The 27,293-nt window shown below is 31.0% G+C and overlaps 1 protein-coding gene across 1 annotated transcript in view; it reads right to left on the reverse strand.

Annotated features, from left to right (window-relative positions):
• LOC148281008 (metabotropic glutamate receptor 2-like) overlaps positions 1–27,293 on the reverse strand; it is a 508,075-nt gene that overhangs the window by 19,469 nt on the left and 461,313 nt on the right. The window contains 2 exon segments of the mRNA XM_088227463.1: positions 8,629–8,842; positions 14,029–14,191. Coding sequence (XP_088083589.1) covers positions 8,629–8,842; positions 14,029–14,191 — 377 coding nt within the window.

Genomic DNA, 27,293 nt, shown 5'->3' on the forward strand with positions numbered 1-27,293 from the left:
ATATGTACTGAAAATAAGATATAAGATAGAAAAACTGTTTTAAAAAGGAAAATATGAAAGTTAAGAGGCATGGTAGGTATGTATATAAACAAAAAAAAGACACGCAAAAGACAGTGGCAAAATCTTATTTGATTATTGCAAAGTCTTTTTTACCATAAAACTGTGCCAGTACAAAATAATGACCGATTATTTCGTAGTTATAAGCAGAACGTATTACACCAAATGGTGACTCGACAAGTTTCGGCTCAGAAGCTAAAAGTGCCTCGACAGCAAAATTAGTACAGTGACAGAACGATAGCAAGTGTGATTCTGTATTACATTTGATAAAAAAAATGCAAAAAAAAATACCTGCTTAAAAAAACAAATTATATTCTAATGTTGGTTATCATCGAAGTTTTTTATAGTTTATCATAGAATAATATCAACTCTTCCTTCCCGGTGATGTGTAGCTAGTACACATTGCATCATGAATATAATAAATAATGGGCTTAGTATTCCTCCGTTATGCATTTACATATCGGTTAAAATGTTTTTCATTCGTAAATAAATGTTTTAGGGAACAGAAAAAGCATTTCATCAAAAATCAGAGATAAATCATCGATACAATAGAAAGTTTATCAATGTGTCGCATGTTGCGAAGTACGTAATAAAAGAGTAATCCTAATGTCTAATTGTCTCACACACTCTTGACTCAGTAATGCAGGTAAATTTGGGAGCGAGAGAAAAAATTTCACGCATCACACGCGCGAACAGCAATGTTTCAGGGGCGGTTCTTTCGCCCGCGCTGCAAACATAAGCAAATGGTTTTTTCATGTTTTTACAATTTGTTTCTTCTTTATTTTTAATAAAACACGGTCAATTGCAATCAGATAAATAACAATAAATTAATATGTTTAACTCAATGATTTTATACGATTCAAATGAATTTTTACTAAAAATTACCTTATTTACATATTTTGAATAGGTAAAGTGAGTTTTTAAACTGAAATAATAATTCAATAATGTTTTGAGTATGTCCAAATGCTTGCCAATTTTACTGGATTTTTCTTAAACCAACCAATGACAAGTCATAAGCTCTGTAAATGCCTAGACTCCTTTATTCCCTTCTCAAAAATGTTTTCCCTCCCTGTTGAAACAAAAGTTGAAGTAATTATTGTTCCGATAGTAATATCGCATATTTTAATATAGTGATCTTTAAGTGTTAAATAATATTGGTGGCGTCCGTGGTGTAGTGGTTAAGACGCTTAACTCCCACACGGAAGGTTCCGGGTTCGATTCCCGGTGAGAACATAAAAATTCAATGAATTTTTTCTCATGCCTAGGTGTTCTATGCTGTAATTTACTACTGTAATTACCGAAGCCCGTTGAGGTGTAAAAAAAAAGGAAAAAAAAAAATGGAAGAATTTTATTGAGTTCTATGACTTTTAAAAGAACCAATTAACGGAAAAGTTATGTTGAAAGACAAACACATCAACCACTACACAACTAAGCGTATTTACATCCAATCAATTTACTTGTTCAGGATTTTTACTACAGAATAGCCATCGAGTCAAAAGAACTCCTCCAGGATTAATATTTCTATTTCACACATAAAACTGTATTCTTAATCCTTCCGGACATATGATCATATAATTAAATATAAAATAATGTAAATTGGTTGTAGAAATAACTAGTAAAAAAATAAATTATTTATTTAAATTCGCATCACTAGCTAAGACCTTAACTTTAGTAAATCCCTCAGGTAGATTTATATTTCTAAAGCAGGGTAAGTATATAAAGCCAGCCAGAACTTGAGTTTTTAAGGTCATAAGTTCCGTACTATATCATCATTGGTGCGTACACTGGATTGGTAGGCACACCGAACGCAACAATTCATTCTAAATAAATAATAAATCACAAATGATAAAAGATAGTTATATTAGTATAATGATACGAGTATAAGTTAGAAAGTACTTTCCTAAGGGAAGACCCACTGACGTGAAATATGTCGCCATCAGAGGTGATGCGATAAAGCAGCAAGATTGCTCTACCAACCAGCATAACCATTGGCAGGTTGGTTTTGCATCGTGGTAGGTATAAACATCGATGCTGTCTTTGTTGATGATAGTTATCAGATACGAACAGATCTACATTCATTAGAATTTTTGAGTTATGTATGCTAGCAATAATCACCTGGAAGAAGTGAACACCCAAATAAACGTCCTTCCTCCTCCATAATGACTGATAGCCTAGCATCCCCAGTAAGAAGTCAGTTAGGAAGAGCTAAGAATGTTATCCACACTCATTTAGGTACAGATCTCTCCACCATCAAAGAGTATCAAACCTTATGTGGCGATTAAATAATGCAACTTAAACTCCGAACGACTTCTTACTAAGGAATCATACAATGTTCTCATACATAACCTGAGTTAAAAAAAATATCTTTGTCTTTCTAAGAACAAAACTAAGCATTTTAAGGGAGTCATTATATATATATATATAAATAACAGAGCGTTTAACAACACCTCTGGATCTCTGGATGTTGAAACCCTTTCAAACCTCACTCCGAATGATGGTAATATATTATTTTGGATGTTTTTGTGTATGCCATTACAAAACATTTGGAGACATTGAAGAACGATTCGTTTTGTTTGCTCCATTGAATAATTTTTTGAATGTCACACTTAAGTTTAATACAATCCGAAGAAGTCTGTATTTCACAAAATATTTTTAAGTCGTAAGCAAATAAGAAAAAAATTCAAAATTTTATGACTTTACCAATATTATTTATAAAAATTATAAATAACATTGGTCTTAAATTAGAACCTTGAGGAACTCTTGAACAGGTATTAAATGTTTTAGATTGATACAGTCTAACTGCATCAACTATCATTTGTAATATAAATATGAAGGTAAGACTATAAGTCTAATGCTTAAAGCACCAGACTAGAAATAATTAGATATTAAACTCGATTTTATATTAAAGGTTTAATTATGACCTTGCCTAGAGTTTATATACGCCAATACTATTTTCTACTATTTTTAATATATCAATTTTTATTTCATTTTTCTACATTTTGTATCAAAGATTAAATAGTTTACTTGAAATCCCTTATTGTCAATCCAGACTCGGGCAAAGACATTCATTTTTCATAGCTCCTAAAATGTTCAATGCATTTCATAAGATTAAGAGATATGTGTACATTATTTAGATATATTTCGATTAAAAAAAATTTTGAAATTATATATAAAAAAGCTGAATAAATAAGCTTTTTTTTTTGTTGAATTGCATAAACTTTGATTATAATTTTCTCATATTTATTAACAAAAAATGTGTTCTAATATAAGCTCTTATTTTTATTTTTTTAATTTGTATCGTATTTTTCGAGTAGCCTTTATTTACATTTAAAATAAAATGTCAACAGGCTGTATTTTTGTGAGATTTTTTTTGTGTTTATAAAAAAGATTTTTTAAATTTGTTTCTTATGTGTATTTATTGTAAAAAGCAAAGAAAGTAATACAATAAATAAAAAAATAGACCTCGGAACCTCAGGCAAAGTAGACCTTTAACCCAAAATACATTCATGCGTTGTCAAGTATTTAGGTGAAATAATTTAGTCAGAAGATTCTCACTTACATCAATAAAGGTTTCAGTCCTTTCAAATTACAATGAAAAAATAAGGATATTCAAATAGGCAGAATGATGCACTGGTTTACATATCAAGAGATTATTATAATACAATGATAAATCAGAAAAATTACGATTTTGAAAATATATCAAAATGGTTTAAAGTGAATAAATTAAAATTAAATATCTCAAAAACAAAATAAATGAATATAAGGAGAAAAAATAAACCCCAGACATACAATATTAATATTGATAATTTAAATATAAATTCTGTGGACTAAACGAAACATATCGGGGTTTACTTAAATCGATATTTGAATTTCAAAACACATTCCCAATATGTAAATAAAAAAAAATCATTTATAGGAAGATTGCGAAATGTAATAGATGTAAAGAGTTGTGTTCTTATATATAGAACAATCATATGTCCACACATAAATTACTGTTCTTCTATTATTTTTTTTATGTAATGTAGGAGAAATTAAAAAAATACAAATTCTTCAAATAAGGCGATGGGGATTATACTCAAAAGAAATATCTATTCTAATGTAGAAAGAATGCACAAAGAAAATGGCTTGCTCACAATAAAGCAGCAATTTAAATATAACATAGCAATTTTTATACAAAAAATAATTAAGAGGATGAATAAAATAAAAACAACAATAAAATTTAACCAACAATGTCATATATATGAAACAAGGGATAAAAAAAGATAAGATTACCAATGAGGAGAAAAACAGAATTTCAAAACTCATTGTACAAGGGATTGAAGCTGTACAGTGAGTTACCTGATAAAAAAAAGGAGACGAAAAATATTGAAATATTAAAAATTATTTGAAACAATATGTTATTGAGAAATTTTGATAAAAAAATTGTAATGTTATTAAAAGTTTATATTAGTTCTTAAAATGTTGTGTTCAAACTTAATAAAGCATAAATAAATAAACCATTGATATCATTTTTAAACGGTTCTTAAATCAAAAATATTCTTACGCGTACTCCCGAGAGAGTCAGTGTGGGGAACATAATTAAAATTGTAGGTGCATTCATATTCCTCTTATTTTCCTCGCGAACATTTTCTACAATTTATGCCTCTCATATGCAAATTTACAAAAAAATACATAATAAATTTTATTCTAATGAACGTTTAATGTTTTACAAAAATCATATCCTGGGGAAGTCAGTGAAGTGGAAATTAAGCCCTGTAGTGCACTTTGGAAATGCGGACGGTACCTTTTTGGACGTATTTGGGTCATGTTTGGTGCCACATAAACTTAGTGACATCCATTGGGAGGTTTACTTTATAGCGCATCATTCAAAAACATATCTCACTTGTCATTTGCCACTGAACGACTGAACGCGGTATGAATGGTTCCAAATCAGGAAGTACAAAAATGTTGTAGAAACTTTCATACTCTATGATAAAAAAATACAAAAATCAAAAAATTTATTAATATTTCAACTAATAACTTTGTTGAGGATTAAAAAAGTTGACAGTTTTAAATACTTGGGAGTTCACATAACTGAGGATGGAAGCATGCACAAAGAGCTCGCAATCCGCCTAGAAATTGCTGGAGCAACTTTCAACATGATGCGTGTTATCTGGAACTCAAGTCTATACTCGGTCAAAACGAAATTCAACTATTGTGTAATGCCCTTACTCCTATATGGATGCGAATCTTGGCAGCTTACCAAAGCTCAAAACACCAAACTTCTGAGTTTTGAGAGTAAGTGCTTGAGAAGAATATTTGGTATAAGGTGGTTTGATTTGACAACTAACATTGAAGTCCGAGAACGGACGCAGCAGCCTCCTATAACGAGCGCCTTGAAGATGCGGCGGTGGACCTGGCTTAGATACGTGCTGCGCATGCCTCAGGAGAACGTAAACCTAAGTTGCCTCTTCTTTAAACCTGCGGGCTCACGCCATCCTGGAATGCCATCAATGACGATCTTTAGACTTTATTCGGTGGAATTAAGGGGCGCTGAATTGATGTGGGAGGAGACAAAAATGCTAGCTGGCAATTGTATCTCCTGGAGACAACTAGTGATGTCCACATGCTCCACTTAGGAGCGGATGTAGAAAAGAAGAGAAGACTTTGTGGTCAAACATTTTACTAAATGTTATTAAATATTTATGTATAACCACTTACCGACTTTTCTATGTCTACCGGTTTCGAGACGTACCCGTCTCTTCGTCAGGACACCAATCAACCTATTAAACTTAAGCTCCTCCTTCGATCTCTTCTCCCCTTTTTTCAACAATTTCTCAAACAACAAAAAATACATTCATAATTTAATCAGTGCATGTTTGTCCTAATCAATGGATGTGCTTATTAAAATGCATGTCATGTTGGTTTTATATTTTTGTGCAACAACTATGGTGAGGGTGTATAGTGGGTTTTTTGCATGTTAGTTTAATTGGCGTCCTGACCAAGAGACGGGTACGTCTCCGAACCGGTAGACATAGAAAAGTCGGTAAGTGGAAATTTACAAATATTTAATAACGTTTAGTAAAAAGTTTTATGTGAAATAATAAATAGAAGGACAAATATTTATTATTTTTCAGTAGTTTTATTTTTCATAAATTGATAGGGACATTCCCGTCTTTTAGAAAAACTGACATTTAATAAATAGACCCGTTACTTTGATCCTAACTACCAAGGTAGACTGAAAAGTAATGCACACATGCTTGTAGAACACGATCAAAAACAAACAGCAAGATTGGGCGGAAAATACAATTAAGTACAATTCTTAAACATTTTTTTTTTTTTAATATGGTCACCGTTAAGTCTTAACACATTTTTCCCAACGTGTAAAAAGTTTTTTTGTACCATGTGCTAAAAATTCTTCCAGCTTTTCTCGAGTCTAGGACTTGATAGCTGCCTTCACCTCGTCCAAGGTGTAATGATTACCCTTGAGGTCTCTTTTAAGTTGAGAAAAAAAATGAAAATCGGAAGACGCGAAATCAGGGAATTTAGGATGGGGGTGGAATTGTTTCTAACTTTAGATCAGGTTTAGCAGAGCCTTTTCAGTTACCCGCGTAGTGTGTGGACGAGCGTTATCATATTGCAAGATTTTACGGTATTCCGATTGTTCAATAATGAAGCTGACACGTTCTTTGAATATTCCAATATAGTTTGCGATACATTTTTAAGTAATTCACTAGTCATTTTGAATCAAATCATCGACGAGTTTACGATGTTTATCGTCTGCGGCAGTTATCGGACGTCCACTGCGTATTTCATAAAAAAATATGGCTCTTTTGAGTCATTTTTCTAGCGGTTAAATTTTTGATAACAGCACGCTGTTTAACACACGTTCGCATATCACTAGAATACGTCTCAACACTTCCGCTTATTAAAATACACATGTGTTATCAAAGCACGTGTGCATTAATTTTTAGCCTACTTTCGTACATTTAAGATAAGCAATCATTGCCTTACCATCAACAATGAGGTAGTTCAGTGGTACGGGAAATTAGTTTTTTTCCTATCAATCGATAAAAATTAGAGGATTTAATTGTACTGCGAAGTTTTTCGAAAGCATTTATAAAAAAACACGGTTCTTATAAAAATTAACCACTTTGAATCGTCACGAGTTCATGTGAAAATTAACCAGTCAACAGAGCATTATTTTGTGTTGATAGATTTCCAGTTTCAGGTTAGCCATTTTTTTTAAACGTTAAGTGTATTTTTTTGGCTTTGCACTTTTAATTTTAAATGTCGGCACAACTCACCGACGACAACTTGTGAATTCACTGGCGGAGTAATTTAAAAATCACAAAACTTAAAAATCGTAGCGATGATAATTCAATATACCCTAACATTTTTTTGGCCTAGTTTGATAGTCAATTAAGGTGTAATATTAAAACTAAAAAAAACACTTCCTTATTACAACAACTTCCTTACAACAACTTCCTTATTTTGACAAAAAGTGAAAAGGAAAAAATCACATTAAACATAGAACTATTTTTTTTAAATTATTTTATTATTTGTTTTTTTTCTTCATATATTCATTATTAACATAGAAATATAGTTACAAAAATACACATTAGAAAAATACATCTTAAAATTAAGCTATAACATAAATTGGAAAAAATCTCTACAAAGACTTCAGCGTCTGAGCGTGGGCCATTCCTTTTTTAATTATTAAAAAGTTTATAGCTTATAAATATCATATGACATGAAAAGAAAAGAAAAGAAAAGAAAAGAAAAGAAAAGAAAAGAAAAGAAAAGAAAAAAAGAAAGAAAAGAAAAGAAAAGAAAAGAAAAGAGAAGAAAAGAAAAGAAAAGAAAAGAAAAGTAAAATAAAAGAAAAACCTAATTAAAAAATGCTGATATTACGAAAACATGATTTATTTGTCGTATGCATTTATTTTTAATTTTAATATATTTTCATTTTTATTTTAAGAATGTGTTCATCTGTTTCTTCCATGCTTATTTCATCATTCATGTAGGAAAGAGATATACGAGTACATATTTTTTGGGTTGTAAATTTCGTTTACATACGTACGACACAAGCTGAGAGAGCTGTCAAAAGTTAGTTGTCAATGTATTGTATTTAAAAACAAAACTAATTTTCTACTTATTCCATATACTAGATTGTACGTATATAGAAATAAAATGATACGTTTGTTTTGTTTTTCACAGTCGTACTGCAATTAACGCATTTTTAATCACACGCAATATCAAACAAAAAATCCTGGGTTATCAAAAGGTCATGCTTAAAGATATTAGAAGAAATCATTGAAAAAATTACGCCAGTTGATCATGATTATAAAAAAAAAATGCCGATGATGGGATAAATATTCAATAAATTATAATAAAATAAATAACCACAAAGTTAGTGCTTCCAATATAAACTCTATATGAAATAAATTATTTATATTAAAAAACATTTTAACAGAGATCGAGAATTTTACAGGTTTTAAAACTTGTAACCGCCACTCGCCGGTTTAAGTAGCCACTTAACACGCTGTTATATTCACTAGAATAGATATTAGGATTCAAGGAAGGACTTACCAATATGTTTGCTCTCGTTAAAGGCTTCCGGTATTTTCCTCGTCAGGACGGCGTACACGGTACAGACGACAATCAGAACTATTGGGTAGCTAAAGGCTATCATGTAAGAGGCGTCCACGTAACTATCGCACACCAGAAGATTGTCTTCTCTGGTTGGGTAGTGGTGCATCGCGCGGGCGGGGGATATGATCATCCAGACACCGTTTATCACAACCTGGGAAGTAAATTATCATTAGTTTTATTAATTTACCACAATATACACTACATACATGTGATTTTATGCATGTCTATGTTATCATAAATCAGTACCATAATTCAACTAGCTTAGGATCTCAACGAAGAAGAAGGAAAGTGGAAGTTGTCATGTTCAGTTGTACAGGGCTTATGATCATAAGCCTATATTTATGTATTGAGTGTTAACATAAGTTTTCTTCTTTTTTAAAAAAAATGAAAAGAGCAAGAAGAGACAACAATAAATTAGTCAATAACATATTCGCCTTCATTATATTACAATAAATTAGTCAGTAATTTTAGCAGCTATTTCCTAACAAAAGGGTGTGTGTCAAAAATGCTTACTTTCGTCTACTTGACATTGACCGGGTTTCGTCGTAACCGCCACCGTTAGACTAGTCAATGTCGGTCACGAGGAAACCCGGTCACTGGTAAAAATTAAAAATAAAAGTGTCATTAAACTTTCCGCGCATTTTTATTACTATATTATAATAAAAATGCAGTTCTGTTAAAATATTCAGTAGAATAACTTAACCTATTTACCATATTGTTTAAGTTTTGGTGCTCATTTTTCAATTCATAAAAAAAGTATCCAACTTATTTAAACATCAAATGTTTAAGTTATTTATTTTTGTTCGAAAATCAGTCTTTTTATACACAGTCGAGAAAATCTTTAGTGAAACTTTTCTCACGTGTACGTGTCTGAATGTTTTCAAACAAAATATTCTTTTGTGCCTGCTAAAATAAACGAAATTAGTATGTTTACTTGTTTCAACGACAAGCACTAATAAATAAATATAGGCACTGTAACTGCATTTAAAAAAAAAACTCAAAATTAGTCTAAAAAATAAATATCTTAAAGAAGCCTGTGTAAAACATTGCAATGGGTTTTTTGCAACTACAACGTAGAAAAAGAAACCAAAACGTCCAAAAAATTAAATATTGAAGTTAGCACATGACTCTTTTTTTAATTATCTAAAAACAATAAAAGAACTATTTTAAACAATTAAACAATTAAACTTAACCCACCTTTTCAAATAGATATTTTGAAATTTATCGATAATAATTTAGCTAATTTAATTTGGGTAATCCCACTGATACTAATGTTATTGTAGACAAAGAATTAGATCTTGAAAAGCAAAACATACACGGACACAATACGAGAATATCTGTACACTATACCGTTCAACATTCTAAAGCGAGACAGACAGTTCAGACTAATAAATCAGTGACTGAAATTATACACCTACTAAATCAAACTAAACAAAAGACTCAGACAACCCTTTCAAAAGATTTTGAAGAAAATATTATCAACAATGGAGTACGAATTTAAATTGGATTTTTTTTTGTTAATTTAATGTAATAATAATTAACGGTTTCTAAATTTATTTTTATATAAAATTTTAAAAAAAACAAACATACTACTCACGGAATAAAATGTAGGTAATATGTTTGCATTACGTTTTGAATCCCGATTAGAAATGTAAATTATTTTATAACAAATTATATGAAATAATACGAAAAAACATGGAATAAAAATTAGGTGCATACTCGTAGCATGTCGTATTGTTGTGAAACTATTTTAAACAAAATTTGTTGCAACAGAGAGGGAAACATTTTGAAAAGGGAATATGGAAGTCTAGGCATTTACAGGGCTAATGACCTGTCATTGGCTGGTTTAAGTGGCCATTTTAAACACTGTGTAACATTCACCATTCTGTCTGTGTTTAATCATCCACGTTTCTTCAACTCTTTCACCTGTTTACTTTTGTGAAGTAAAAGAGCTGAAATATTTTTCATGTAAGTGAGATTTATCTGGCTGAATTGATTCACCTACTAGGCAACGCCTGAAAACAATTTCATACTTCTTCTCATACCAAAACTATTTGAAACAGTTTTTGAGTGGTGGTCAAGATGTTATTTTTCATTATATTTCCGCCCTGTTTATCGTGCAAAACTGGGTAGTATAAAATTAATTGTTTTTTTTACACTACCTTATACATCTAATATTTTTCAATAAATTAATATTATTTTGTTATTTTTATAATTATTTTCATCAGTATAACACGCAAAATATTGAAAAAATTTATAATATCTCTACTATCCGCTCAACAAATTGCATTTAAAAAAAAAAATTAAAAAAATTGATTGCGTGTCAACTTGAATATTCCGGTTTGAAGTTTCCGCTTTACATCACTTCCCACGTACACAACAGGTTGCCGGATTTCAACAAAAATTCCGAAAGTAATGTATCAAATAAATCAAAACAGTTTTACTAAACTTTCAGTGATTCATTAAAATGCTTGTTTCTCTTTATGAGTTTTTTTTGTAATTAAATTTATTGTGGTTCTACCTATTTTGTTTTGTTTGAGAACAGCTTTCATAATTAGATATTGCAACTGATAAAAAACACAGAAGCCCTTTTATGTTGTAAAAATAATAATATTCTTAAAGAAAGCGAGCCCGTGTTTTATACGCAGAACAAACACACGTTTTTCGAAGGTAGATGTATCAACAATACCTCAAGCGACACGACGCCCATCCGGCTCTGATGTAAACGATGTACAGATAAATCTCAGACTAAGTTTGAGTTCGACGGCAAATAATTATTCACTCAGTTCACACTATATAAATTTGAATGAAAATCGAGCACCGCAAAATCAATGCAAATCAAGAATGTTTAAGTAAACGATATCAACATTATCTTTATTTACTTCATAATGTATTTTAATATAAAGTACATCATTACATTACATCACAAAATCGATACCTTACAATCTAGAAGAATCATCAATGATACCGTTTTCCTTTACAAAATGTGCAATAACAACTTAGATTGCCCTCAACTGCCTAAGAAAATTGAAATTCGTATCCCTCAACGCAAACTCGGCTGCAACAGTTGTTTCATGTTGGTATTTTAAACACGAATAATAATAAGAATGTATCTTTGCCCAGAATTGGAAATAATTATACCACGTTTTTTGCTGAAATTGATATATATTTCCTCACTTTAAACAAATTTAAAGAAATTACCTACACTACTTAACCCTAATTAAAAATAATGATTTTAATTTTATCTAACTGTATCAATTTGTTATTTTATACACTTTTAATATTGTAATTATTTTATATTGTTTGAAAGAAAAAATAAGGGAAGACTGATAGCTCCGTATTACTCCGTATGGATCCGCCGGGGAAAGGATTTTGAAGTCAGAGTAAACAAAAAACTTTTTCTTTTATTTTTTTTATCATTTCATTATTATTGTTATATTTTATTTACTTTTTACGTGTGGCATTTCACGCATCATTATGCGGAGTGGCTATTTCAATGTTCGCTTTTTTTCTTCTTTTTATGAAATTGTATTTAGTAATGCAAAAAAAACTATAATTGGCCTATAATTTTGCTTTATTTGTAAATATTTTTTTTTGTTGTAATGGCTGTTGTTTTTTTTTAAGATTAATAAAATAAAATGAAACAAATAAAATATACAGCTTTAGTACTAAGAAAAAATTGTAAGACTTTTATTAAGCCTACAGCTAAGGTATTTTTTAGCGTTTTACCCCATATTTAGGAATGCGTATTTGTAAAAATAAATGTAAATCAACTTTGTTTTTAACCAATTATTTATTATTTTTTCTCCCGACCGGTATCAAAGCTTTACTAGCATTTTTGTTATGGCAACTTAACCAATGAATTCTATCATATATTATTTATAATAATTATTTAAGTATTTATGTGTTTTATTGTATTAATTTATTTCGCATTTTTTTTTCTATATGAATACCTCACTAGGTATAACCCGTGTCGAGGCAATCATTTTAATTATTTTACCTTGATAAAGACGCTTGTGAAGCTTTGAAACATGTCGGGAGAAAAAAAAATGGTTTATAACAAATTTGTTTCATGCTATTTATTTTATTATTTTATAACCCGTTTTGGGGCATTCATTTAAAGTATTAAACCTTGATAAAGAAGCTTGTGTTGTTTTAAAACAAGTTGGTAGAAAAATTAAGAGGTTTTAAACAAATTTGATTCATATTATTTGTTTTATTGTTATGAATAGTCACAAAGTCAGTGCTTCAAATATAATTATCATAATGTTATTATTTGTGTTTATGTAATACATTTCACCATAAATACTTGTTTTTTTATAATTAACTTTTCTTTTCTTTTTTAAGATAAACATATAAAATTTATATTAACAATTTAATTTAATGAAGCCTCTGTAAAAACTAAAATATGTTATGTGCAAATTCCATGGGGAACAGGAAATCAAAATAACATAAACATACTTTAAAGATACCAATTTTTTTTATTAAAGTTAGTATATGACCTCTCCTACCTAACAGTACATAAAAAACTCTTTGAACAAACACAGCAATTAAATATAACTGAACTCTTCAAACAAGAATCCTTAAAAATTTATTAATAATCTAGCCACTGATGTTTTGTAGATGAAGAACTAAAACTTGAAAAAAAATGTAGCAAACATGGACACAATACGAGAATATCAGAAAAATATCATAAACATCCTTCTAAAACAAGACCAGGACCGTCAAAACTAATTAACCAGGGACTAAAATTATACAATGAACTACCAGATAAAACTGACTCGAACAAACTTTTCGAAATATGTAAAAAATGTTAAGAGTATTATCAACAACATTTTCAATGGAAAATTTACAAAATTTGGTTTGCAGAAACTGTACACTATATTAATTGTAACAAATACCATAATGATATAATTTAGATCCTTTTCACAAAATAGTGTACAAAACAAAAAATAAGATAGGAATTTTTTTATATTATTGTATGAATGCATTTTTAAAAATTATTTAGTTATTTAATTAATTGTATTCAAAAAGAAAATCTATTTATTTAATTGATTTCATTCATTTTATTTATATATATTTATTTTCGGATTTTTTTTATTCCATTTTACAATGGCAAACACAATTCCTTATATTATTTTAAAAAAAAAACATAATTAAATTTTTGTATAATGAATGTAATAATCCGCAAGGGTTACTTAGTATATTTTCAACTAAAAAATAAATATAAAAATAAATTTAATGTATGGCAGTAGTTACGCCCACAGCATACATTTTTTAAACATTTCGCGCTCAATGTAGGTTACGTATGTGATATATTTATATATTATTGTTTACCTGAACTCCGATGAATCCCGAGCAGATGATCAGCTGAGACCTCGGAGAAATGAGGCTTGGCCTCTTGGCAGAGTGTTTCCCCGCGTTGAATATTCTAGAAATCCTATTCGTCTTCGTGAGCAGCGCGGCATACACAACAGTAAAGCAGAAGCCTGCCCCAAACCTGAGGAAAATAAAAAGACAGGACGTTAAAATGGAAATTTATTCCGCCGGGAGTCGAATTACCATAGCAGGAATAGGAAACCATACGACCGCATCCTAATATTGAGTTAATGTAAATCGAGCATTACAATAAATGAGACGCAATATATTGCCGTTTGTAGGAGTTAAAGATCCAAGCCGAAAGAGTACGGTCCAACATTTTTAAATGCAAGGTTTTATCGTTAAAAAAAGTATTTACATTCCTAATAGCGCTGAAATCTTTTCTTATGCCTATAGTTTTCAAGAGATGGAAGAGTAGAAAAAGATCTTAAAAAGAGAGTGAATGCGGGCAACAAAATGAACGAAGCACTAAGCACAGTAATTGCTAATAAAAATATGCAAATCGAAGCTAAACTGGCAGTGCACAATGGAGTTTTAGTCCCAACACGTATATAAATGAAACATGAAACTGGCAGAGGAAGGATAAAAGCCGAGTGAACGCGGTTAAAATGCGATCTCTTGAAAGTATGACAGGGTTGCAAATGATGAAATCAGGCGAGTGTAAATCTGAGTCAATTATAATTGATAAGATTCAGAAAGGGTCTCTGAGATGGTTTGGTCACGTTGAACGAATAGACGATAAAAGAATGGTTGAACAAGTATATATGGCGGAAATGAACGGTAACGTGAGACGAAGATGACCAAAGAAGACGTGGCATAATCAGATAAACCAAAATCTTAAGTCTGGTCATGTCATAAGCAGACAGAACCGAATATAGGAATATATGCCAGGATAGACGTGTGTGGCAGTCAATTCTCTCTGCCCACTCTTACGGTAAAATGGCGTGATGGAAGTAGTAACGCTTATAGTTCCAGTTAATTGGTTTATCTTCAGGACTAACAATAAGATGAATATATGATATACTCGTAAATAGAAAATGTTTTTTTAAACTGTTTAAAATTTCCGTTAACTACAACTCTCAAAACAAAAAAGTATTTAGTGAAGCTATGTAGCTCAGGATATGTTGTAATCCAGCTCTTATTTGTAAACGATTTTGAAAAAATAATCAGAAAAACCAAAATTCAATTTTTAAATAATGTAAATGGTGCTAGGCTTCATACCATCCATGCGCTCTGTAGCAGCAAGACATGATGTAATCTAGCTTCTATATGTTATCTGTTATTAAAATAATTTATAATTTTCAACGAGGAATTTGAATCCAACCGTCAATGCGCTTTGCAGCTGCAAGACATGTTGGGATATTGTTAAGCGCCCTTGGGGTGGTTTTCACCAAAATGGCGCCATATTCGCAATAATGATAATATTAAGAAATGTCTGTTTTTTTCATATTTAAAAATGAGCAGCAAAAGTATAACAAAGTGATAAAGTTTATAGGTCATTCGAAAAAAATATATATATACAAGACATTGTGTTTGCTTTAGGTAACATATATTTTATTTGAACAAGCCCTCAAAATAGTAAACGGAAGGAAACAAAAAAAAATATTTATTTCGAATGACTTATAAACTTAACCATTTTTTTAGTTTTGGTGCTCATTTTTAAATTTGGAAAAACACGGGCACAAAAACATAAAACGTTATTGAATTATTTTGTATGAATCATTAAAATAAAAACCACGGACGTCTTCGTGGCGTAAGGCGATTGACTCTTGCACATAAAGCTCCAGTTCCAATTCCCGGTGAGAACACAAAAAATCTGGTTGTAACACAAAAGAAAAACACCCTCCCAAATAAACCCACCAATTTGTAAATATCCTCAATATTAATCAGCGTTATTCCATTTCCGCAAGGGAGCGATTTGAGCATTTCGCTGTTAGGGAATAGGGAAATATCACATTTTTTTTCATTTTTAAAGTTATAAAAGTCTATGAAATACTGACCATGAAAAAAAATTTTTTTTGCTACCAACAAGTAAATGAAAAATATTTTTGAATTCGTAATTTTAAATTCCCTCGAAAACATTGCATTGACCACGCCAATAATACGTCACGATTCATGTTCATTTTTAACTTTATTCTAAACTATTCAATTTTTTTAAACATTCATCTATGTTTGGCATTCATAGTTGTGAATCTTGACGTCACAACTATGAATGCCAAGCATGTCGCGTTTTTCTAGTGCATATTGTAAAAATTTATTATTAGTTATATTTTTCGAAAATATTTCTCCACAATACTCAAATTAATTTCGAAAATACAATTTATTAATAATGTATTTTTATTGGTATTTGTAGTACGTGGTATTTCCCTATTGGAGCACATGGTGTCCATAAAGAGTCTTCACGGTTCTCTGTGGCTGTCATCTTCTAGGCATTTTTCCAAATCAGGTTCGCGTCCCGTTGTTCTGACATGAACTGCAGACGACTGGTGAGCAGTGGACGTCCATGGCGTCAAGAACCTGATGCCTTGTAAAGTAGGAAAGCGTAGTTTAGCCTTTAAGGAGATATCTGCAGCATACAGCCCAGCCAACCGTATCACCATCGCTTCGCTACACATTGTAACTGGAAGTTGCAAACGATCACAAAAACAGGTAATTATTAAAAACATGTGTTTTTTTTAACTTTCCAGAATATATGTATAGTTCTAATTCAAATATTTTACTATAAAAACCCGAAAAAAATATTGTTTTGTATGAAATCTTGATGAACTTTTTTTGAATAGCGCGATTTTGAAAGAACGGCTTTTTAAAATGACGAAACATGTAGTTTGATTTTTTTACGTTTTATTTGAATAAAGACTTAATGCCCGTACGATTAATTTCTTTACGATTGATTAAAAATAATATTTACATAGATACATCATTATCCTTATACACTAGGTTGTGGAAAAAAGATGTTTATATTTATCGAATAAGCCTAGACTTTTATTTTCCCTTCTAAAACATCTTTTTCCTGTCTATTGCAACAAATTTAAACCCGTCTGTCTATCAAAGGTTTTGAAATCGTTCGAGATTATCAGGCAGTTTATAGCTTAAATTTGTCGTAGAAACATCAATATAATGTTGAAAAAGAAGATTTTTATAATGCTCTTATTTGGTTATAAATTTTCACAAAACGTTTTGATTGAAGTGATTTATATTAACTTATAATCACAAAGGGTAAAAAATGTCATACCATAAAGTCAAAATTATTTTGTTAAATAGTAATAATGCGTGTACGAGAGAGCATTTAGTATTAACAGGTAATTTTTGTAGTTTTTTTATATGTATGCTAATTAAACAATATTTTACGACTTAATTGCAGCGTCGTGGGTTCGATTCTCTCCAGTTGCAAGAAAAAAATTCCAAGAATTTTTTTTTTCTCAATTGACCTGGGTGTTGTGGTGTACTTTTGTTTTCATTGATTTCTTCCATATACCTTCTTTCCCACCTGCTGACAAGTCTCTTAAAAAAAAAAATCTTTTGTAAATAAATACCGCGTCAGTTTTATCAGGAATTGAATATTTTCATTCAATATTGAGATTTTTTGTAAACAAATAAATTATTTGAAAAATGGTATGAAAAAAAAATTATAAAATTCTTGAAATAAAGAGCCTTACTTATAAACCTGGTATAAAGTTATACCTAGACAAAGTGATAAAAATATCTACCACTATGCTAAGGCACAACTTTTTACCAGGTTGATAAAAAAGGCCTATATTGTCTAGTTAAAAAAACAGGCTGTTACGATATCTCATAAATGAAATGTTATGATTATCGAGCCAATATTTGACGTGCTAAAGAAAATATTTACCGAGTAAATAAAACTACCCTCGCTACTATATATCCCGAATTAAAGTATATAACTTCACTGATTAAAAAAAAGGGTAAACAATGAAATAAAAGGGTAAACAATAATAAAAAGTTAGAAAAGTATAATCTTTGATCCATATCTTTAATCGAGTTAAGTTTTTTTTCGATTATTTAGGCTAATAACTGTACAGGCGTATTGCAAGGTGCGTTTTCCCTTACTAGCCGGATCTCATACTTAACCAATATTGCGTTACACTCAACAATTACAAACAATTATCATCATAATTCCCCTTTCCGCACCTAATGGTGCATAGGGTACTGCATTGGTACACCAATCAAAGCGTATCTTGATTGTTTTTGTTACATGAAGCAAAACATGATCAGTCTTACGGTTCAGGTGACAGTCCTGGGGGTATTTAATATTATATTGAAATATCTTATTTGAAAATAAATATTTCATGTCGACCATGTCAAGAATCGAACCCGAGACCTCTTGCATGGTAGGCAAACGCACTGACCACAACACCACGAGCACATCACTATATAAGTGCAAACATTTACGTGAGAAAGATATTTAATAAAAAATATACATATATATATTTCTCCGTACTCGTCGCCTCCAACTCTGGTTGTGAGTGTAATTATTTATGAGAATTAAATTTCAGTTACGTACAAGAAAAAAAAGGTTTTTTCAGGAAGGGAACCAAAGTAGGTTTTTTCTCAATTGGTCTGGGTGTTGTGGTGTATTTTTCTTATCTTGCATCCATATTCTCTCTTCCTTACTCGCTCGCGAGCTTCTACAGTAGAAGTTAAGCGGATTATTCCTTTAAAACAATTCTGCTTATTTTACAAATTGGATTATTTATTCATACGAATCAAACGATACATCTGTTCTGTTTTCCACAATTACAGTGTAATTAACGAATTGATTATCACGCACGATTGCCTATTATGTAGCGAAACGTCTGATGATAGCGAAAGCCCTTAAGAAAATGAAGGCAAGAAAGAAAACTATCCACAAATGTAAATGTCTTTGACATTGTGCTTGTAACTTGTCTATTTTGATTTTTCTTAATTTTATAAGTAGATGTAATTAATTGTAAGAAAATATAGCTCGGCTAAAAAATTAAAAGGAATAAACTCTACAGGCGAACTAAACTATATTAAGAAAAAGCGTTACTCATATATTCAATTTTAAATTGAACACAAAAATTACACGATGTGAAATAAAATTGTATACAGAGATGCAATGAAGCGACTTTTTATGAGAATTTATTCTCTCCTGCAAAATCAAAGAAAGCAATAAAACTAAAAATACTAACAAAGAGTTTTTAGCTAAATACTAAGAAAACACAATCATCTTCATAGTTTCCCATTCCGCACTCAGTGGTGATTCGAGTTCTGAATTTTTAAACCAAATGCAGTGTATTTTGATATTTTTTTACATGCAAGTGAGGTGATCAGGCCCACGCTTTAGGTGCCAGTCCAGAATAAATGAATTTTTGCAGTGTGAGAGACCTTAAAATCATTATTTCCCGTCCACCCTGCCAGGAATCGAACCCAGGACCTCATAAATGGGTATAACGCTAAACACTTCATAACACGATGGCTTTATTTCCGCTCAATGGAATAAGGAATTATTTAAAAATTTTAGATGAAAAGAGCCACCGAAAACGCTCGTCCAGGGTTCTGATTATATTTCACACTCAAAACTGCATAAAATCCGCCGGAAAAAGAGTTAAACACAATATGAATACAACAATGTTTGAGTATGTTCAAATGCTTGCAGACTGGCTGGATTTCCTCCCTAGAGAGTTGTTTATATTTACATTTATTTCAACAGAGAGGGAAAACGTTTTTGACAAGGGAATATGGAAGTCTAGGCATTTACAGGACTTATGACCTGTCATTAGCTGGTTTAAGTGGCCACTTTACACACTGTTCTCACTTCTGTTCAATGTACTTCATAATCCTAACGCTCCTATATACCTGCGTGAAAAATTTCGACGCTTATCAGTTCATGGTTTACCCCTTCCTTCTAATTCTCAAAGCACTATCTTAATACCCATCCACAATTTCTCTTCCTTCTCTAACTCATATAGTGTCCATACGGCTCGATTGTGAAATCATCTCCTGTCCACCATTAAAGATGTTGCTACAGTATTTTTGTTTTAATCACGTCTGAGGAAGTATCTCCTTTCTCTTATTTAATCTCTCCTCCTTTTTCCCTTTAAGTAATAGTATTGATTTGAGATAAATTTAAATACATTATTTTTTTTTAAAAATATATCTTGAGCTTTTTTATATTCAATTTCAATTTAATAAGTTTTAACTTGAATTGTAAAAATAAAACTTTTATTCTATTGGTTAGTTAGAAGAAATTGTTATTTGGGAATAAACCCGCCAATGTACAATTAAAATTATGTATAAAAAGTTAAATAAATAAAAAAATATATAAAAAATAGCCGTACCATTGTGTATGTAGGTAATGAAGATTTAAATAAATAAATTCAAATCTTAAAAATGTCAAAAGTGGTTACGTGTTACCAAGATGATTTAAAATTATCTTGTAATTTAAAGTGACAGTTGAACGACGATAAACCCCCTTTTAATGAATAAAGAATTGTAAACTTTCAAACCTGCCTCATTATTATTCCGGAGATCCTGTGAGTAAGAATCCGACCCTGTTGGGCGCCATCTTGATTTAATTCTTTTCGTCTAATCATCGACATCGTCGGCCAGGACAAAAAGGAACTCACTCTTGTGCCACCTGACGCTGTATTGCAGTCACGTCCGAACGCCTTCCGACGTTTTTTAGTAAAGCCAAATGGTAGGTTCAACCCTATCGTGTATGGTCATAAATACTGAAGCTTCAAAGGACCATTAAAAATACAAACCTAAATTCATTAAAGAGAAATACTTTTTTGTCGATAGATTTCTCAACAGAGAGAGATATATTTTAAGAAAATGTTATGGAATCTTCTTCGATATTAGACATTTTTTCTTTGAATTATCCACAGTTGTAAAACGTTTTATATTTTATACTTGAGCTCATATTTATCTGAAAAAAACCTCTTTCATAGAACGGAATAAACCATACTAGTGATTACCTGATTAAGACTTTTTTATTATTTTTATTACTAGTTTTTTTTAAATTTATTGAAACTTATAGTCACATACACAATAATACGGTTATAATATAATAGATACTGCTGGACTAAAAATAATTTTAAACTTTCACTAACTTAACAATGTAATAATGAAACAATGTTTGAGTAGGTCCAAATGCTTGCAGACTGGCTGGATTTCCTCCCTAGGGAGTTATTCATGTTTAAATTTATTTCAACAGAGAGGGAAAACATTTTTGACTAGGGAATATGGGAGTCTAGGCATTTACAGGGCTTATGACCTGTCATTAGCTGGTTTAAGTGGCCACTTTACACACTGTGTAACATTAACTATTCTGCCCATGTTTGAACATCCACCCCTTAAACAAAATAACTTCCTAGGGAGGAAATCCAGCCAGTCTGCAAGCATTTAAACATACTCAAATATTGTTTAATTATCTGCCTGATAAAAGAAGTATAAAAATTAAAAAATAGTTTTCAGGCGTTGTCTAGTAGGTGATTTGGTTCAGCTGGATGAATCTCACCCACGTGATAAAGGGTTCAGCTCTTTTGATTCACACAAGCCAACAGATGGAAGAGTTGAGGAAATGTGGATGTTCAAACATGGGCAGAATGGTGAATGTTACACAGTGGGTAAAGTGGCCACTTAAACCAGCCAATGACAAGTCATTAACCCTGTAAATGCAATTGAAATAAATTAAAGTGTAATAATGTGTCACGCTTTAACAGTTTTGTGACTCTAGTTACCAAACCTATTACTCGTATTTTGAATGCGTTGACTGTAATATGCCGCATATGTTCGATGTAGTCAAGTTTACTATTTAAAGGAACACCGAGGTCCCAAATTATTTGAACATTCTTAATTGATAAAGTAGCAATGTTATATTGATGATGGATGATATTATTGTTTCGAGTAAAGGTGAGATGGAAGCATTTGGATGTGTTTAAACATAATTTCTTACGAGCACAATAAAGATAAAGACGGTCCAAATCTTCTTGTAGACACATGCAATCGCTCGGTGATTTTATCGGTTTATATATTTTAGCGTCATCTTGCAATACAATGTCGTTTAAAAACACAAATCAACAATCTTGCTTCCAATCCACATATGTTTATTGTGCCACAAGACATTTTTTATGCATTCAGATGCTGCCAAGACTTTGATCATTTCTCACCTCACTTCGGAGTAAAGGACGCTGTGGGACGAGATTTTGAAACCTAAATATTTTTTAAAAAATCAAAAAATTTGTTCTACTCACGGAAATAGATGTGTTTCTAGTTATCAAGAATTATACTTATGTACTTAGAACTAGACAGCGGAGTTACCAAAAAAAATAAGGAAACTAAAATATATTTTTGAAAATAAAAAAGTCCCTATATTTATTTATTTTTGAATTAATTAATTAATTTATTTATTATATACGGCCTAAGCCAATTACAACAGTTACAAGAAGAAACATAAATGCAAGAAACTGAACAAAAATAACATAAAACTATTAAGCTAAGACAAACAAGGCAAAACAATAATTGTATACAATATATTTAAAAAAAACAAAAGACCTAAAACTTTGAGCTAAACCATGCCAATCCAACTTCATCCCACACTGTTTAGTCGCGAAGAGATCTACGAAAAGCCTGAAGATCTATCCCAAAAAAATCGTTTGATGAATTGACTGATCTATACATTCTGGACATTGGGGCATAAAAACCAAAGTTGCTCTTAGAAGATTTTATAAATGGCCGATTTTAAAAATTTATATACTTAAAAAGACAAGTTTATAAATCGTGCATATTGCCGATGACAACATACGGACTAGAAACTATGTCTGTAATACAAAAAAAGTAGCCAGAAATTAAAATGCACGCGATGATCCATGGAAAGACAGATGCTCGGTGTATGTCTAAGAGACAGAGTAAGAAATGAAGAAATAAGGCGCCTAACCGGAGCCGAATGGATATCGTGTATCGTGTAGTGAAATTGAAATGGCAGTGGGCAGGACACTGGGCGAGGCAAAATGATGGACACACCCAGAATAACAAAGTGGAGACCATGGGCAAACAAAAGAAGTGTTGGAAGACCACAGAAAAGATGGGTCAATGACATCGCGTCTAATGCCGGTAAAACATGGATGATGAAAGCGAATGATAGGAAGGAATAGAGACGCTTGGAAGAGGCCCTTTTTAGCAGTAAAGAGAATAAGGCTGAAGAAGAAGAATAAAAAGAAGACAGAATTAGTTGTGCCACTATTTAGATATAATTAAATTTGACAAATAAATCGAAAAATGATCATTTTTATTTTCTGAGACGCTATATGAAACATCTCATCATCTTTTAATTCTATAACTATGGTTGCATTATTTGCGTTGCATGTGATGTAAATAAGTCCTAGATTCACCACTTCCTCCATTTTTGAAAGCGTTTTTACTTATTTATTTTATTTGTGTAAGAAAAGTTTTTTGGTTTGCATACTGTTGTGATACATTTAGTTATAAAGATGCTAAAGTTGCTTTGTTTCTTTGTTGTTCTTGATAGTGCTATTAAAACAAATAAATTGAATTGAATAACAGTAACTCCTGAAAATGTAATTATTTTGTATAATACTTTGTATTATAAGATTTATAAACAAAAATAATTTTTAAAAAAATACCAGTGATTCATTGCAAAACCAAATAATGTAGCTATATTAATTTCATTAAAAAAAGCTAAAGATCAAGTGAGATTGTTTCTAGCGGATAATATTCTTATCATAAACCTTATTATCTCAGGAGAATAACTACTTAGGATATCCTTAGAGATGAAGAAGAAGTAAAATATTTTTTTTGGTAATTAATTTCCTTTATTATTTTTTAACGTGATGAATCAACACCCAAAACATAAAAAATACGATCTGAAATATTTTGACGTGGTTAAATCGGTTCTTTGTTTGCAGCTTTTTTACTTTTTTGTTTAATAATACAAAGCGTATATAGTGGTCATCCAGGTTAACGTTGTCTAGATGGGATTCATTGGCTGCAGCGTACACAAGTCTGTCGCTGCTCATTTTGTTCACATGGTCCCTCCAGTATCTTCTTCTGGATCGGCTCCATCAAAAGATAACCACTAATCCACACGCATCTCTAATTATAGTATTACGGATTCGTTCTCGGAACGTTTTTCCAGTAATGGACCTAAAGACCTTCATTTCAGCAGTTCTGAGGAGCCCTTTGGTACGAACAGTGTTAGCCCATAATATTGTAGATAATTAATCAGTATACCAAAAATCTACCAAATGCGATTAAAAATGGATACTATTACGTTTTAAAAAGTCAGCATTATTTGAATATGACCTTTATAGATAAAGCAGGATAAAAAGTTTTTTAGCATAAAATTAAAATTGTTCAAATAATACTAAGGTACAAAAATTGTAATTTGTGGAGAGCTTAAATATTCAAGAACGTGATTTTCTTAGCAAATTATACAAAGACGTGCTAGTCTTTGAGAAAAAAGCTGTTTATTCAAAAGAGAGTTTTTTTTTGTACTAAAGTGTAAAATTTTGAGTTTTATACCGTGACCTTCTTATATTATTATGACATAACTTTTCTTGTACTCGTAATACTGTAGTCATGCAAATCTTGATCAAGTTTATTTTAGATTTTAAATATTTTAACTAACAAGAATTCGTATTTTGCTTACAGTTGTTTTAAGGTAACACGTAAAATGCACAAAGCATCGTCAATTAGCACCTATCTACACCTAGCGGTGCATAAGGCACTGTTTAGGTACTCTTATTGTAGCGCCGAAGGTATAGTGATACATTCTATGATACCTTCCATGTATAAAAAATATATAGGGAATTTATTATAATTTGAAATGATGTCACGTCACGGGTTTGCTCAGTAAGGCGTTTATCAATAAAAAAAGTTGTAGTATTTTGAGTGAGAAAATAAAAATAATAATTAATCAAACTTTGCTATAAGACCACTTGAATTTATTTTGTGGCACTCCATGGTTTTGGAAAACACGTACATTTATCTACAGGTGTAGGTTGTTGTTGTTGTAAATGTCAAAATACATAAGTCGAATTAGTTTTAGGGAATCTCAAATAATAGTTCAGCAAGGTATTTAAATTTTAAGGTTAGAGCTCGCGTCGGAGTATTTATTTTTCAGAAATTGGATTTATTTATTTTATTTATTTATTATAAATGGGCTCTATGGGATTTTACATTTATAAGTATATTTACTTACTCAATTGTACAATCATTATTGAAATATGGTATTGTTGGATGGGGTGGTGCATATGCCAATATATTAAACCCCCTCAAAATAGAACAAAGATAAATTAGTTTTAAAGAAACCCTCAAGAAAACACAAGACCGAAACTTTCACTAGAAAACAATATGGAGATGAACTGCAGTACTCTGCGTCATCAGATCCTGGTGTTAGTTTCCGAGAAAACACGTCAAAAGGCTAAAAACTCGATGGAAATTGTGCCCTTGACTTGAAGGGATACGAATATGTTGTGAAAATGTGTTCAGCTATTCCATACTGTGGCAGTGTGACGCGCTTAGCGATTAATTTCGCACGCGGTCAATGAAGATATTATATCGAATTAATAAATAAATACAAACGGATAAAAAGGAATCCTGTTGAATTCAGAAAATTATTATATGGACGCAAGATTAGTTTTTAACGATGGAGATTACAGATTATTCATCCGCTTACCGGTTTGACCGGATCGCTTACCGGTTTGACCGGATCCCTTCCGCGTCTCTTCAGCGTGACCGAAATACGTCTTGTCACTTTTCCGCCATTTTGCTTTGTTCCTAGAAGTGACGCGCACAGTTCTAGCCGTCTACCTCAAAAACTATTGCCCACGTAAGAAACAAAAAAAATGTGACAAAGTACTTAAATTTATTCGTCACAACATACACACGTACATTTTTTAAAATTTTTAATTTTTTTCTTTTTATTTGAAAATTTATTTATAAACCCTTACGGATTATTACATTCATTTTACATAGAATAATATATATATTTTTCAATTATACTCTGTTGTTCAAAATAATATTTTTTACGTCTTTTGAAAAGTTTGTCTGAGTCTTTTGTTTAGTTTTGTCTGGTAGTTTATTGTATAATTTCAGTCCCTGGTTCATTAGTCTTGATTGTCCTTGTCTTGTTTTAGAAAGTTGTATATGGTATTTGTCTGATATTCTCGTATTATGTCCATGTTGACTACAATTTTTTACAAGCTTTAGTTTTTCGTCTACAATTACATTAGTGGCTTATTTATGAATAAATTTAAATGATTCCAGTTGAAAGAGTTCAGTTATATTTAATTGCTTAGTTTGTTTAAAAAAAGTTCGCTAGTTGCAGTTTGATAGAGAAGGTCATATACTAACTTTAATATTTTATTTTGTTGTATTTGTAGTCTGTTTATGTCATTTTGATATCCTGCTCCCCATAGTAGTTGCGTATAACATATTTTAGTTTTTACATAGGCTTCATACATTATAATTTTTTCCGTTTTTGGAACAAAATTTTTGATTTAAAAAAAAAAAACCCTCTTATGCATACATAAACCTATACATTACATATATTTATATACACACCTACTCTTGCCTTCCAGGCAGTAGCCAGGCTCTTTAGAGAGTTCGGAAAATGTAAACTGTCGCATTCCGACAATAGCCAAACTCTTTATAGACCTGGGATTAGAGAGCGAGAACTATTTGCGGGGACCCATCACAATAGATCTTCACAGGTGACCTTAAGAACACCCTTAAGAATAAGAATAATAATAATACACACACACCCATGAGTATATATTATAGATGGAGATATATATAAAAACAAAGAAACATTTTGTAAAACTAGGTAAATAAAAAATTATGTTCAGAAATTTTATATACCTTAGTTTAAAGCCCTATTTATATATATAAAGAGAAACGAAATATATCAGCTTCACTTTACTCGTTGTCGTTTTATAAGCGCTAAAGTAGTTAAGCAGTAAGAAATATTACCATTTATTTTTGATTAGATACTGCTAAAGGTGGAAAAGGAAAAAATAACTTAGAAGTACGATCACGTCATAACTTGTAGAAGGGGAAATGAGAAAGATCCTTCTAGAAACCCCAAGTCAGGTAAGCTACTTCACAAAAAAATGTATCTTACGAAATAAGTTCTCAGCAGATTTTTTTGTTTTTGACTCTAACCTACTTGTCGCTCATGTAACGCTATTCAAATTTCGACATCAGTCTTGAATTGTAAA

This window comes from Micrasema longulum, unplaced genomic scaffold (assembly GCF_059751315.1).
Source record: "Micrasema longulum isolate JH-2025_06_02 unplaced genomic scaffold, ASM5975131v1 h1tg000505l, whole genome shotgun sequence".
In the NCBI taxonomy this organism is placed as follows: Eukaryota; Metazoa; Arthropoda; class Insecta; order Trichoptera; family Brachycentridae; genus Micrasema; species Micrasema longulum.